The sequence below is a fragment of the Staurois parvus genome, unplaced genomic scaffold (genome assembly GCF_062004578.1).
Source record: "Staurois parvus isolate SC_StPar_1 unplaced genomic scaffold, SC_StPar_1.0 ptg000183l, whole genome shotgun sequence".
Lineage (NCBI taxonomy): Eukaryota > Metazoa > Chordata > Amphibia > Anura > Ranidae > Staurois > Staurois parvus.
In genome coordinates, this window is record NW_028317979.1 from 354,594 (window position 1) to 370,955 (window position 16,362).

General features: G+C 42.9%; 1 protein-coding gene across 2 annotated transcripts in view; it reads right to left on the reverse strand.

Annotated features, from left to right (window-relative positions):
• SOAT1 (sterol O-acyltransferase 1) overlaps window positions 1–15,811 on the reverse strand; it is a 76,435-nt gene extending 60,624 nt beyond the window's left edge. Inside the window, exon 1 of one of the 2 annotated variants that reach the window (XM_089677265.1) lies at window positions 15,719–15,811. Coding sequence is in view for 1 of the 2 variants with exons in the window: in XM_089677264.1 (XP_089533390.1) it covers window positions 15,563–15,571 (9 nt within the window). In the remaining variant the exon portion in view is untranslated. Of the gene's footprint in view, window positions 1–15,562 lie in introns of both variants that reach the window. The other variant, XM_089677264.1, reaches the window with a different exon arrangement.
• Between the last annotated feature and the right edge of the window lie 551 nt (window positions 15,812–16,362).

Genomic DNA, 16,362 nt, shown 5'->3' on the forward strand with positions numbered 1-16,362 from the left:
TGAGAAAAGAGAGAGAGGGAGCAGGGCCAAGTCGCAGCTCCATGTGTAAATGGGCACATGGAAAAGAGGGTGCCCAATGGGAGGGAGGGAGGGGCCAGGAGAGCCTATGGGGGACCCGAGAAGAGAAGGATCCCAGCTACCCTGTGCAGAACTACTGCACACAACAAATAAATATAGACATGTTTGTTATTTTTGCTGAACTCACCAGTGCGTTCCTTCTTTTTAAGAATGTTCCAAACAGTTGTTTTGGCCACGCCTAATGTTTTTGCTATCTCTCTGATGGGTTTGTTTTGATTTTTCAGCCTAATGATGGCTTGCTTCACTGATAGTGACAGCTCTTTGGATCTCATCTTGAGAGTTGACAGCAACAGATTCCAAATGCAAATAGCACGCTTGAAATGAACTCTGGACCTTTTATCTGCTCATTGTAATTGGGATAATGAGGGAATAACACACCTGGCCATGGAACAGCTGAGAAGCCAATTGTCCCATTACTTTTGGTCCCTTAACAAGTGTGAGGCACATATGCAAACTGTTGTAATTCCTACACCGTTCACCTGATTTGGATGTAAATACCCTCAAATTAAAGCTGACAGTCTGCAGTTAAAGCACATCTTGTTCGTTTCATTTCAAATCCATTGTGGTGGTGTATAGAGCCAAAAATGTGTCGATGTCCCAATATTTATGGACCTGACTGTATGTATTCCTCTCTCCTAAAATGTGCATTTAAACATGTATGCAAACATTGGGGGGGAAAAATTTGCTCGTATACTAGTCACTGGAAGCAGGTTGGGTTAGCAAATATTCCTGGCCCCATCTACATATATAATTACAATATTTACAAACAATACCAATTATTTATCACTGACACCTTTTACATGAAAAAAGGAAAATGATACTGTCCTTTTAATTCCCACAACCCGTTCATACTGCTCAGACTCTACAATAAACTACTAACTGGATGTCAGGGAATGGGAAGATCGAATCTGCACATGCGTATAATCCTGGCAAAACGTACAGGCAGGCAGGCACTAGGACCCAGGCGCGCATGTCACCAATGACGGCGCCGGGCAGGCACTGGGACCCAGGAGCGCCTGTCAGGAGTCGGGCGGGCTATTTAAACCCGGCTCTTGCAATGCTCAAGTGCCGTATGGTCTTACCTGTTTCCTGAAGTTCCTGATATGTAGATTGTCTTGTTGCTGACCCTGCCTGACCCCGATTTGCTGTCTGTCTCCTGTTCTGATCCCTGGCTTGTTTGACCATTCTCCTGCTTAACCCTGCACGTTCTGATCTCCTGTTAACAAACCCGGCTTGTGACCTGTTTATTCCTCTGCCTGCTGATTTTGTACCACGCCGCCACCACTGTTACTGACCCGGCCTGCCCAACGCTGCTCTTGTGACCTCCTCACATCAGACTCTCACCTGCTATACACCTCCAATGGTGCTTCTACCACAGCTGGGTGAACCCAGGGGCCGCAACCTGGTCTCGGCCTGCTCCAAGTCCATCCCCACCATCAGGTGCCCTGGTGAACAAGCAGGTAGGGACTTAGATTTTGCGCCTTGGGGGAATCCGGTCTGTGGAGCGCTAGAGGCTACCGCGGTAGGATCCCTGACACAGGAACAGCCTTAGCATCAAATGGATTACATTCATGTAATCATGAAAGCAATTAATAAGCTAAGGAGCTTCATGTGGACAATGGAGGCAGTTCATAGGTACAGGAATACCAATGTAGAGATACAAGCAAAAAAATACAAATGTTCTGTTTTACCATTAATTGCTAGAGTAATGCAAATACTTTCTGGGCAGAGGTGGAGACGCTTTCTTAGAGACACTACATGACTTTTTTTGGATGGCGATAATCTAATCTATCAGATACATTTTGGTGATTATGTGGGTGCACAACTACTGACTGTCAGAGTAATGTTAGATTGACCTATATGAGGATCCTTTATCAGTCTGATAACTGCTCAGTAAAATAGGTTCACCCTGGGGACATGCTATCATTTGATCACTTCCCAAGGTTTACAATAAACCATAAACCTCTAGAGGATACCAAGTGGTGTGACTGGGCTGTGATTAAAATGACGAAACCGGAAATAGAATGGCCAATAAGGATAGTCATATAGTCTCCCCACATCACCACATTATAACGCAAGCTAAAAAGGTTACCATTCCTGCAAGGGGATAGGTAGACAACAGTACAGAAACTGAAACTACACCGAAGAAAAAATTCATTTTTCCCAGTATGTCTGCTAGAAAAATTAAAAAAACAAAACACACTGCCTTTAACTACAAACTGATGGCAAAGTTGTTTTTTTCCACCTACTGCTGGGCAACGTTTAGGCTTGGTTTGCACCTGTTCATTTCAGTGCATTTGCTGACATTTGATTTAACATTGTTTTCTATAGGACCCTTCATATCTATGCAGCTTCCTGCAGTGTGTTTTTAGAAAAGGTGCAGGCATTTTATTTCAACCAGGAAGTTGCAATTTGACCCCGCAGACTTGGGGAGAACATTAAAATTTATGGTTTCTGGTAGGTTTTTGTGTTTAACAACCAGTCTACTCCTCCTACAAGAAAAGTACATGAAGATGAATTAAAAACACACTTGAAAACTCATGACCAGCATGCACCAAAAAATGCACGAAAAGCACAAAGCATGAAAATAAAAGTTTGCCTGGAGTTGTCCTTTACCAGTGCAGCCCAAAGCCAGCCATAGATGGTTTGAATCTCGGCCAGTTCAGCAGGGACCGGCCGAGATTCAAACCATCTATGAGCAGGATGATTGTACACAATTCAAGCGTTGTATGACTTGGTTACAACCAGCCTATCAGACTTTTTTCCATGCAATTATTGCCAGTGGCTATAGCTGCTAGCAATAATCACTGTGTTCTTCCGGCAACTTGCATCATCTATGCCCTGCCTTACCTCCCAGACAGAAGTGTTTGCTGTTATTTATTTGTCTTCTTTGCAATAGCAGAGAAAATAATCCATTTTCAGACTATAAAGCCCCTGCAAAGGCTCAGAGCCGATACTTGACACACTGTCTAGGTTGATGGTGGAGGGTAAAATTGTAAATGAACAAAGCCTTTCCTTTTCATTTCACGGTATTCTGAAAGTGTATTTTATATGAGCACTCTGAGTGTGTGTTAACTAGTATTCACTCAAATAACACATGGATAGCCTTACAGCCTGAGTATCAGCATGGCAGTGAGAAAATACAAGAAATTAGTAAAAAAAAAAAAAAAAGAAACAGTCCCTACAAGGAAAGGCTGCACTATTAGAACACCTCTCTGATCACAAATGTGGTGAATTATCACTGGAATAATATCCTCAAATGTTTGAGAAGGTCTGCAGCAAACTGAATTGTAGTTAACAGATACAAACTCTTTTTCTCTGAAAAATGTACTCTGCTGCAAAAAAAGGCCACAATGCATGGATAGCTGGAGAAGCAACACGTGTCTTTGAGAACCACAACCGTTATTCACCAGAGCTTGTAAACAATTTAAAAGTGAAATAAAAATCAATTCTCCACATATAAAAACAGACTACTGCTGCAATGCATTTCCGAACAACTCCGTTAGCCCACTAGCTGGAAAGTTACCCTGACCAGACTCAAGCCCAAGTCAATCAGCAATCAATCTCAGCCTGGTCCACTTTGATGCAACATCTAACCAAGAAATCTATACTGCCGACTGTTACATTTTTAAAGTGATGTCCATATTAAAATGGATATTCTAAGTTTACCTACACTGAAATCTGACATTGTGGAACAGCAATACCGACACCATGGTTCTTATCAGATTTCAATAGTCAAATCTAGAGTGACAACTGACCAGGCAGGAGCCTGCTATTTTTTAGGATGAGGTTCAGGAAAAACACATAAAGCTGGAAAAATATGTGTGCGGTGTCTGGCAATTTAACAAAGCACTAAGACATTCAGTCTTCACTATGTGCCAGGACAACATCTTATTGATATGAACTTGTGAAGACAAAAATACATGAAATGACACAGCTGCAGGCCCGGGACCTGAATTATATTCGATCCCATCAACCATACTTGCTTCAAGTCAATGACAGTGAAGACAAGAATATGATGAGTTCACATTTTTTTTTTATTTAAAAAAAGATGAGGCTGTGTCAAAGTAAACCAATATCAAATATGTCAACCCTAAAAACTGCATACCTCTGCAAAAGTGGTGAAAAGTTACTGTGTACAAAATTATCCACATGTGACACTAAAAAAGTCTTTACAACTCATGAAGATAATTGTGAACAATGGCCTTAATGCTTTTACTCTGGCAATACTTAATTATAGTACAACCAATATTTTCATGTGCGTTTGCATTTATATACACTATATTGCCAAAAGTATTGGGACGCTTGCCTTTACACGCACATGAACTTTAATGGCATCCCAGTCTTACTCTGTAGGGTTCAATAATGAATTGGCCCGTCCTTTGCATTTATAACAGCTTCAACTCTTCTGGGAAGGCTGTACACAAGGTTTAGGAGTGTGTCTATGGGAATGTTTGACCATTCTTCCAGAAGTGCATTTGTGAGGTCAGGCACTGATGTCGCAAAAGAAAGCCTGGCTTGTAGTCTCCACTCCAATTCATCCCAAAGGTGTTCTATCGGGTTGAGGTCAGGACTCTGTGTAGGCCAGCCAAATTCCTCCACCCCAAACTCACTCATCCATGTCTTTATGGACCTTGCTTTGTGCACTGGTGTGCAGTCATGGCGGAACAGGAGGAGGCCATCCCCAAACTGTTCCCACAAAGTTGGGAGCATGAAATTGTCCAAAATGTCTTGGTATGCTGACACCTTAAGAGTTCCCTTCACTAGAACTAAGAGGCCAAACCCAACCCCTGAAAAACAACCCCACACCATAATCCCCCCTCCACCAAACTTTACACAATGCAGTCCCCTAATGTTACTCCTGCACTCAAATGAAGTCAATCAAGCACATACTGTGCTCAAACAGCTTCTTCCCCAGACCAGAACAGCAGAGTTTGACAGCTCTGAAAGTGCTCAGAGCTAAGCAAGTCCTGCTTCATAATACCCAGGGGAGATAAGTGAATGAATATTTGTTCATCTCCTGTCGCTCTGACACCTGTCATGTTGGTATCCTAGAAGCAACATGCGAATCCAGGACACATGGCAGGAGAAAGGGGGGCATCAGGCAGCACATCTGAATGATTTGAAGCTTCACCAATAGTGTATCAACACTTGACACTAGGCTTTACATTATATGCAATGGTGCCCATTCACAACAGAGTAGTGTTAACTGAAGCTGACCACTGAAAAAAAAGTACATGACCTTCTTTTGGGGAGTCGGTGTATTGGCCCAATGGACTTTAATAGGAGCACACATTTGTTGGGCATTACCTTGCCTGGTAGCTAGCTTTCTGCTATCAAAAAAAAAAATAAAAAATGTATTTCTATTATCTATATATACACTTTTTTTTTTTTGAAGATAGCAGAAAGCTAGCTACCAGGCAATCGAATGCCCAACAAATGTGTGCTTTTATTGAAGTCCATTGGGTCAATACACCAAATCCCCAAAAGAAGCTCATGTACTTTTTTCAGTACAAGAACAAAACTCATATGAAGACGCCTGCACAAATACTTATAATAAGCCAGAAAAACTACTACCGAATCAAGTTTAAATAGGGCCTTACAGACACCCAAGCCACTTCAAGTGCATACCTAGCAGAAAAAAAAAATTTGAATTCTCAGATGCTATAGTGACTGGAATTTTGTTTACGTGGTGCCACTGCTGTATTAGTTAAAGCGATGGCAGCAAAGGGGTTAAAGGAAAACTGTACCCAGAGAGAAGGCATCTGCCATCACATACCTCCTTCTGACATTATCTATTGACTTTGATACTTTGAACTGCAAGGCCAAAAGAATTATGTCACCAGTGAAGACATTAGGCACATTTGTTTCAGGTCAGAGACTCCTAAAGTACTGACAACACTAGGTTAGTATGAAAGATTAGTAGCATTTTGGGAAGGAAAAGGCAGCAATAGCAGCAAACACATTTTTCTCTACTATAGAAAGCATTTCCCAGGATCAATGGCAAAAGACTGCTGAGGTGCCTCTAATTCCAAGCACTTTTTTGGCATTGTTTAGCTAAATTGAAGGAAATTTGTAAATCATGTGTAATTTCACTTCATTTTTTGAGAGTTTTGTTTTCTTAAAAAGGGGAACGGACATAGAATTATATTTGTCAGAAGAGATAGTGAATATGTTAGCGAGTTACTGCTGCTCCTTATAGTGGTTGCAAAGGTTTTGTGCAATGAGTAACATGCTCAAATCCTTTAAAGTGATCACATATCTGAGTTTTTGGCACTGTTTTCCTTAAAGTATAACTAAAGGCTATTTTTTTTTTGGATGGAGTGGAGAGGGATTAGGAACCCTGTCAGTTGTGTTTTTGCTGTTTGTGCCCCCGTTAGGGAGATTTACCCTATTTGTTCTGTTTACCATTATTATTGAAAGTAAATGAAAACCCCTAATTTTGCGTTGTTCCCAGAAAAGTAATAGATGGGAAATCTTCTAATGGGGTTCTGGTGACGAGGGGTCCCCAAGGGATTTCCTTAATTTGCAGAGATTTCCTCTCACTTCCTGTTTTGCTGTGGGGCATGAAGTACAAGGAAATCTCCAAAATAGGACACAGATGGCAGAAAGAAAAAAAAAATCTGGCAGGGGTTATAACTTATGAAAAAAAAAAAAGTTCTACATTAGGCTAGCTTCACACTGTTGTGAGTGTGTTTTCCAGTCATTTGAATAAGCTACTGTGCCTGCGTTTCACTCAAGAATAAAGTTCCTGCAGCATTTTTAAATGTTTTAAAGTTCCTGCAGCCAGAAAAAAAAAATTGCATGGTGCTTTAACACCATGGGATTTCCCAGTGGCTCCCATACACAAACTGCAATTTAAAATGCGTGGGATGCCATTAAGAATAAATGACAGCTCCGCGCGTCTCTAAAGAGTAGCGCACTTTGCAACCACCTGCAATAGTGTGGACCTTGTCTTAAAGTGGGAATGTTGAATGGTGGAGAATTGTTTAGCTCTTGCCATCATGTGTAAACATACATAGTATGAAAAACCCCACTATGTCCTTTAAAGTCAGTATCTGGACTGCTTTTAAAATTATGACATCCAAATCAACTTATCCTAACAAACTATTTTCCCAAACAAAAATAGCAGGAATTAGACGACTCTCGGCCATCAAACATATACCTACATGTATTTTAACAGTTTTAGGCCTCATGCACACTGCACGTTTAGCTCTGTGCATCAAATATTTCAGCCATCATAGACTTTGACAGGCTGCAAGAAGCACACAAAACCCTTGGAATGTAACTATGTAAAAATATCCATACCTTGAAATCTTTAAATATATGTCAGTGGAACGATCCTGCAACAGTGACATCTCAAAATTTAGATTTTTCCTCAATTCCAGTCCCCAGGAAAAATAAGAGGGTGAAATCTGCCCAACAGGACACAAACAGCAATGCAAACCTAACATAACCCTATATTGTTTTCAAACTTTTACTCTGCAGCAGTTTAAAAGCACGAAGATAATCATTTAATCTCTGATTCTACAAAGTGTCTGGAAAATATGACCTCTTAGTCAATGAGGACAGGTTTGGGAAAACTGATCTACAGTCAGAACCACTGAAGGAAGTCAGCACTACTAACACATACTGAACACCATGTGCTCAGAGCTATCACTTATCTGCCACTTCAACACAGGGGAAATGAGACACTTCCATTTGAAGCCAATCTGCAAAGAAAAACATCCAAAACAAGAAGTGATCTCCACCGTGCTGAAAGCTTCCTAAACTCAGCAACATTTAGGGCCATACACTTTAAATAAGTGGTTGTGTTTCTGTGTCCAGGGGTCACAGGTGTCGCATACAGCCGCCTGCACAAATCAACATCAGAATGTGGCTGTACGCTTGTAAATGCATATCCAAGTGTATACATATGTACATCCAGGTACTGATGTCCATGTCCACAGTGTACATCCATACCTGTGCATACGTACACCCTCAGATCTGTATTTACCAGAATACATCTGCACCGTCTCCATCACCGCATTGTAGAGGCAGCTGTACGTAAGCATCTGTGACCCCCCGGAACAGAAGTACGGCTGATATTTACAGTGTATGGCCCTCTGAGACCTTGTGCATGAAACTTTGGAAGGAGTTTTGCTCTTTAGAGGACCCATCTAGTTTCTGTTTGAGGTCTATGAGATTTCTACACTATTAAATTGTGTTATTATTACAGGTATTTATATAGCGCTGACAATTTATGCAGCATTTTACATACTGTACATTCACATCAGTCCCTGCCCACAAGAAGCTCACAATCCAAGGTCCCCATCTCATACACATAATGGGGCCAACATAGACAGGAGCCAATAACCCTACCAGCACGTCTTTGGCATGTTGGAGGAAACCCATACAAATACAGGGAGGACATCTAAACTCCATGCAGGTATTGTCCTGACCAGGATTCAAACCAAGATTCCCAGTGCTACCATTATATTTTGTTATATTTACAACTGTTCATATATTATGCGGATATGTGATTAATTACAATAACAATTATTATTATTATTAGTTAGCTGGAATATCATTACTGATTTAGTATGACACTAAGCCCTGGTTCACACTGGTGCAACTTGTCATGCTATTTGACCGTTCCAAATTGCATGACAAGTCCCACACTATTGTCAGCTATGGAACCGTTCAATTCTGTGAGACTCCGACTATGCGAAGCCGCACTGATTTGAAAAAAGTTTCATGCACTATTTTTTGTGATTTCAGGTGCAACTTGCATAGACATCTGTGCATGAAGTCGCACAAATGTCAGGCAAGTCACACCTGAAATCGCACTGACCTGTGGATTTGAATTTGCATGACTTCAAGTGAAGTAGCGCAATTTCAAAGTCAGATTCAGTGTGAACCAGAGCTAAGGATAAGTTTAGACTTACGTCTCAACTGTTGTGCCTTTGACAAGCAACCTGTGTTCAAAATGCTTTTCAGAAGTGTTTGACAGGTGATGAGGAGGCGAATGTTTGCCTTCTCAATGCCTTTTCTAACCCTGTAAATGCATCAGTACCACTTGCCAAATGCGTCGGAATTGTCATGGGTGTGAAACAAAGCATTGCTACTGTGGCGTTTGTATACCCATGTCCACTGCCTCAGCAGCAGGGGGGGGGGAGTGGAGAGCCCTAAAAATACAGCTCAACTGTACATTTTAACACCCCAACTGCAGGTCAAGTCACAAGTCCTTATATTGGTATTAAACCCAAAAATTTTATATATTGCAGCTTACCAACCATTAGATGAGATGTATACATCAGTTTACTTTTCCTAGGCTTTTTTCCCTCTGTTTTTGCCTGGTGATCTGGCCATGTAGGGGAATAAAAGCTTTTACATGAATAAAAAAAAGCTGATCATTGTACACACCCCTGTCGGTGGTAAATGGTTTGTCTCGACCTAGCTGCAGGAGAGCTTTTTCTGTTCAAAAACAACAAACTTACTGGTTAGATCACCAGGGGAAAATAAAGGAAAGAAAGCCTAAAAAAACAAAAAAAACAAAACAAAACAAATGCAGTAAAACAAGTCTTAGAATTGGTAAGCCGCAATATATTATAATAATAATAATAATAATAATAAATGTTTGCTTTTGGGTGGTCGTCCAGTTCTGGGAGACCATCTACTGACGGTAAAGAGCCAATCACAGCAGCCCTTTACCATGTGATCAGCTGTGTCCAATGACACAGTTGATCATGATGTAGACACAGTTGCCGGTTAACAGCAGCACTTTCCTCACACTGTCATAGCATGAGGAGAGGAGAGCCGCTAACCAGCAAGTGTGAAAGGGGACATCTACAATGATAATCAGGGCACTGATTATCAGTGCAGCCCCAACAGTGTCCATCAGTGCTGCTAACCAGTGGCCATCAGTCCTGCCAGTCAGTGAGGCCTATCAGTGCCACCCAGGGTGGATAAAAATAGATTTAAAAAAAAAAAAAAAAAGTGATTTTTTTTCAAATTTACATCAGATTTTTTTTTATTTTTATCAAATTTATTTTAATAAAATGCTTTTGGAGTAAAAAGCTATCTAGAGATAGTTTTCTATTTAACCACTTGCCTACCAGGCACTTATACCCCCTTATTTACCAGGCCAATTTTCAGCTTTCAGCGCTGCCGCACTTTGATTGACAATTGCGCGGTCATGCAACATTGTACCCAAATGAAATTTTGATCATTTTTTTCTCACAAATAGAGCTTTCTTTTGGTGGTATTTAATCGCCACTGGGCGCTTTACTTTTTGCGCTATAAATAAAAAAGGTGCAAAAAATTTGAAAAAAAAAAAAAAGTTTCTTTGTTTCTATTATAAAATTTTTCAAACAGGTATTTTTTCTCCTTCACTGATGTGCTTTGATAAGGCAGCACTGATGGGCACTGATAGGCAGCACTGATGGGCACTGATAGGCAGCACTAAAGGGCACTGATAGGCAGTTCTAATGAGGTGGCACGGATAGGCGGCACTGATAGACAGTACTAATGAGGTGTCACGGATAGGCGGCACTAATATGCAGCACTGATAGGCGGCGCTGATAGGTGACACTGATGATGGGTACTGATAGACGGCACTGACTGGCATCACTGCTGGGCACTGACTGGCGGCACTGACTGGCACAACCCCTGGGCACTGACTGGTGGCACTGACTGGCAGCACTGCTGGGCTGCACTGGTGGGTGGCACTGGTGGGCAGCACTGGTGGGTGGGCACAGGTGGGTGGCACTGGTGGGTGGCACTGGTGGGTGGCACTGGTGGGTGGCACTGGTGGGTGGCACTGGTGTGGGACACTGCAGAGTGGCACAGGTGGGTGCACTGCTGGGCACAGGTGGGCGGAGCTAGTGGGCGCACTGCTGGGCGGAACTTGTGGGTGGCACTGCTGGGCACCGATCATCAGGGCACTGATCATCAGTGCCCTGATGATCGGTGCCGATCCCCGCTCTGACAACTGCCGGTTCTCGGCAATACTTTCCTCACGATCTGACAGCGTGAGGAAAGTGCAGCCGAGAACCGGCACTTGCATTTCCCTGTGATCAGCGTGTCATTGGACACCGCTGATCACGTGGTAAAAGGCCGCTGTGATTGGCCTTTTAACACATCACGTAATCAGCTGTGTCCGTAGGACACAGCGATCACGGAGATCGCCGGGTGCACGCCCCCTGGGGCGCGAAGGAGAGCGCGTTCTGGGAGGACGTCATATGACGTCCACTCAGAACTGGCCGGCTGCAGTGCAGCCGTCATTCGGCTATCTGCGGTCGGCAGCTAGTTAAGATACATTAATAATTTAGTTTATTCAGCATGAAATGGAGCTTAGTTATGTAGCATGATGCTGTATATTCTGCAATATTTACATTTTTAGTAAACTCATTCAATGAATCCATGCTCTGCAAGCTGAGATAACATGCACTGCATTGATGTCTTCACACAATTTTACAGTAACCATGAGAAAAAACACAAAATAAAAGAATTTGAGTAATGCTCCAACTATGTGTAATTAACTTATTAACCTACAATAGGTTCAGATATCGCTGTTTTACTAACCGCACAGCTTATTATTCTAAAAAGGAACCCTTCATTTGGTTCGCAAATATTAAAGATTGTAACTGCCAGAAAGAACGAGTCAGTTTCCTTACATTTAAAGAGTACCTGTTATTTTAGATCCATCATGGCAGACCCTGTTAGCGGGCATCCAATCACCTGCTGCTGCTGCTGCTGCTGCTGCTTCCTTCACCTTGTTGTGTCACTGCTGCTGCATCACCAGCCATCCCATTAAAGTAAATGCGGGACAGAGATGACAGTTGCTCTTAAAAAAAATCAAGCCTTTTCACTAGTGATTTATATCAAATCCACCCTGGTGACACCTATCAATGCAGCCTCATCAGCGCACATCAGGGAAGGAGAAAAATGACCTGTTTGCTAAATTTTATAACAGAAAAAAAACTTTTACCAAATTTTTGGTCTTTTTTTATCAAAAAATAAAAACCCCAGTGTTGATTAAATACCATCAAAAGAAAGCTCTATTTATGTGATAAAGATGATAAAAATGTCACATGGGTACAGTGTTGCAAGAGCACGGAATTGTCATTCAAAGTGTGAAAGCACTGAAATCTGAAAATTGCCCTGGGCAGGAAGGGGGTGAAAGTGCCAGGTAGGCAAGGGGTTAAAAAGATGCAAACATGATACATTTTTTTTTCTCATGATTTTGTCAAATACTCTGCTTTATTTGGTGTTTCAAAATACATTTTCTGGCTTTTTAGCGGACCATCCTGTAGTTCCCAGTTTAAGGGATTAGGTAGAGATGTGTCAGACCCAGAACCAAAGAAAATTCAGTATGCTTTCAGGAGGAAATGTTTTGCATCCAAATTGTTACTTTTGCAACAATGTTTATGGGATAGAAAAGCAGCTCAGATTCCAGTGTACTGTAAATGAGCTCGTATAAATATCTGGCCATGATGAAAGCCCACATCCTACGTTGTGTAGAAGCAAATTGAAATTCTAAACAATGTCCTATTCACTCTTTATACATTGTGCTGGGAATGTCCTCCATGTATGACTATATGATGAGTGTTAATTAAAAAAGGTAAGAACTCACTACAGGCCCATTTACACGGTCATGTTTTAAAATACGCACTACCCATAAGGGCTTGTTCACACTTGACTAATTTATAACTCTTCCCTAATGTCTGTCAAACGCCCACTGCGCATTTTTGAGGCATTTGAGACGTTTTCCAAGCGTTAAAACCGCACCACAAACGCCTATAATGAAGTTAATGGTATTAATGCTCCACAAACGCCTCGCAAATGCTTACCAGGCGTTTGAGGAGCATCACCGTAGACTTGAATGGGAGGCTTCAACTCCTCTTGACTCGGCACGGTGTAAATTTTACAGAGACCTGACGCTAACGCTTCAGTGTGAACAGCACTGTGTGCTGCCATGTGTATAATTTTCATAGGCGTTTGAAGAGCAATAAAAATTGCCCCTCAAAATCCTGCAAAACGTCTGTTAACAAAGCTAGTGTGAACTTAGCCTAACAGAGATTGGGTCTATTCCCATCTCAGCATGGGTGTGCACAGGGGCGGACTGACAACTCATGGGGCCCCTGTGTCCTTGCCCAAACTCAAAAAAGCCTATGAAAAAGGTGCCAGGGGCATCTCATGGGGCCCCCTACTGACCCTGGGCCCTCGGGCAGTGCCCAAGTTTCCAAGTGGTCAGTCCGCCCCTGGGTGTGCAGCACCTTTTAAGAAAAATTCTACATTTGTTCTGCATTGCATTGATGCATTGGCAAAAGGTATTACACTTTTAAAAGTCTTGCTCAATGCTCATAAACCTACTCTGAATTCTAAATTCAAAAAATCTTTAAAATGTGTCAACATTCATGTCAATCTATGGAAAAAATACACAATAACACATGACAAAACCCTGCCTAACACTTCAAAATGCAACTCTACACACAAATGGGCACTTAAAAGTGATATTAAAGGTACATGGTTTTTCTTTTGCGGTTTTTTCTTTCTAATAACAAACATGTCATACTTACCTGCTCTCTGTGATGGTTTTCAACAGAGCAGCCCTGAACCTCCTCTTCTCGGGTCCCCCACTGGCATTCCTCCTTCTCCCCCTGCTGTGTGCCCCCATAACAAGTCACTTGCTCTAGGGCTCACTACCAAACTTTCTCTGTGTGTCCATAGACACACAGAGCGTGGCACAGCCCCACACGCTCCTCACTGGCTGTGAATGACAGCCAATGGCTCCCACTGCTGTCTTTGAGCCAATGTGGAGGAAGAGAGCCAGGAGTGCCACTGCTTTCATGAACATCACTGGATCAGGATCAAGCTCAGGTAAGTATAAGGGGGGCTGGGGGTAGCTGCACACAAGTTTTTTTATACCTTCATACATAGAATGCCTGAAGGTAAAAAAAACCTTCAGCCTTTACAATCACTTAAAAGTGTATATAAAGGCAAACTTTCTTTTTTGATTAGGGTTTGAATAGAGTAAAAAAGTTGGACCCCCTGTCCAGTTTTTATTGGTCTGTGTCCCCATCATTCACCCCTTTAATGTCCTGCTGATCACTGTCCCCGAGTCCGAAAGTGATGGCAAACCAAGAAATGTCAAGTTGTCACCAGAGCAAGAGGTGAGGAAATATCCTCAGATGGGGACATCGTTCCTGTAACAACACTACAATGGGGATTTCTTTAAAGAGATTCCCTCTCATCTCCTGACGTGTTTACAGGAAGCGTGCTTCCATTCACACCTGGGCATTTTGTCCCACCATTCCCCAAAGCAGGTCAGCTCTGAAAATGGCAAACACCATTCTTCTCAACAGGTTGATTCACACCTGAGCACTGTCAGGCTTCTGTGGAGCATACTGCCCAAGAGAACAGCGCTGTGAGAGTGTGGGAACACAATATTCATCTCCCAAGGAGGTATACCTTTATTAATGCAGAGGAAGCCATAAGTAGGATGACAAATAGTGTAGTCTATGCCAGGATAGTGCGGTGTACCATCCGCTCCTCGGTGTACCTAAGCAGGGAAAGAAGCTTAGCAGCGGTGTGGCTGAGCTGGCCAGGGAAGGCGGCGCTCCGGATCTGATGTCACCGCGACCTTGGTGAAGGCGGAAGCTGAATCCTGGCCTTGAGACGCAAGCAGTGCTTGTAACTGTGACAACACGTTTCGCATGTATGTGCTTTGTCAAGTCTCACCCAGGTTGTAGTGACGTCACATCCGGTGCGCCACGTTCTCCGGCCGGCTCAGCCACACCGCTGCTAAGCTTCTTTCCCTGCTCGGGTACATCAAGGAGCGGACGGTCCACCGCACTATCCTGGCATAGACTACACTATTTGTCATCCTACTTATGGCTTCCTCTGCATTAATAAATGTATACCTCCTTGGGAGGTGAATATTGTGTTCCCACACTCTCACAGTGCTGTTCTCTTGGGCGAATATACTTCACTCTCCATAGTGTGTGTCAGCAGCAGTGAGAAGCGACCCCTTAAGGTTGAATATTTTTGACTTTCTGTTGTATGGACCATAATGGCACTCTTTAAGGTCTATGGGGACAGGAAACGCACAATTTTGCTCCTGTATTACGAGCTGTGCATACAAATACGCATACAAAAAAAGCTCCTGCCTGACTACGCTGACGCACAAATGATACAGCCAGCAAAAAAATATTTAATAAGTAAAAAAAAAATAGAAAAAAAAAACAAGTTTGGGCTGTACATAGAAATAGTATGTGGGGGTGATGGAAGTTCTAGCAATAGATATTATGGGCTGTCATTGGTCTACATAGTTGTGGTGTGGTAGTAGAAGCATGTGTGAGGAGAAACACAATGGCTGCTGGAGTGCCATCACTCATTCATTCCTAGGGCAGGCTGTGAGGGGACACACATACATACATACATACATACATACATACATACATATACACACACACACACACACACGTGTCCTGGGGTGTACCTGGCTCATTCTGGTTCCAGGGATGACGTGTGATGTCTCCTCTCCAGAGCCCAGCTCCAGCCCCCCCTCTGCTCAACGAGCTGCTTCCAGTGGCTCTCCTTAGATATGACCCATCTCTTCCTGCTCCTCTGTATTAAAGCAATGCCTGTGACTCACCGCGCCGCTCTGCCCAGCGCTCCTCCTCTATGGTAACTGGGTACATGTAACCAGAACGGTATGGAGCTCCCGTCACCACTGCGCATGTGTCCTCCGAGGACCGGGGGACCGCAGGGACACTCACGCATGCGCAGTGCTCGCTCAGGAATATTAAGTTGCCTTGGCCGGTGTGAAGCTGTGTGATGCAAACAAGGGAGGTGCAGTTGTGATTGTGAACTGTACGAGTCAGCATTTGTTGCCACACACACTGAGTTAGTTATAGTGAGCAGTACTGGTGGAAGTGTAGACTTTAAATTCAGTGTCAGCAAGGTTACTGGAGGTGAAACCTGTGATGAGACCGGGAGGGAGAGAAGTCAAGAACAGAGCCAACTGATTTTCAAAGCGCAGTATAGTAAAGCTCTTTTGGCTATGCTGCTCTTCTGGGTCACACAAGTTCACTTATTTCTGCTGTCCTGTGACCCAGATTCAGCTGACAGCTGATACATCTAAAGCCTGCTGTCATGTGATGTCACAGCTGCTCCAGGCTCTGCAAGGATCCTGACAATATTGTCGGGATCCACCCAGATGCCTGCTCAGTGCCTAATTTTACTGCTAAGAGCCTGAGCCAGCTGTTCCCATTTCCTGCACAGACCGACACTCCAAGG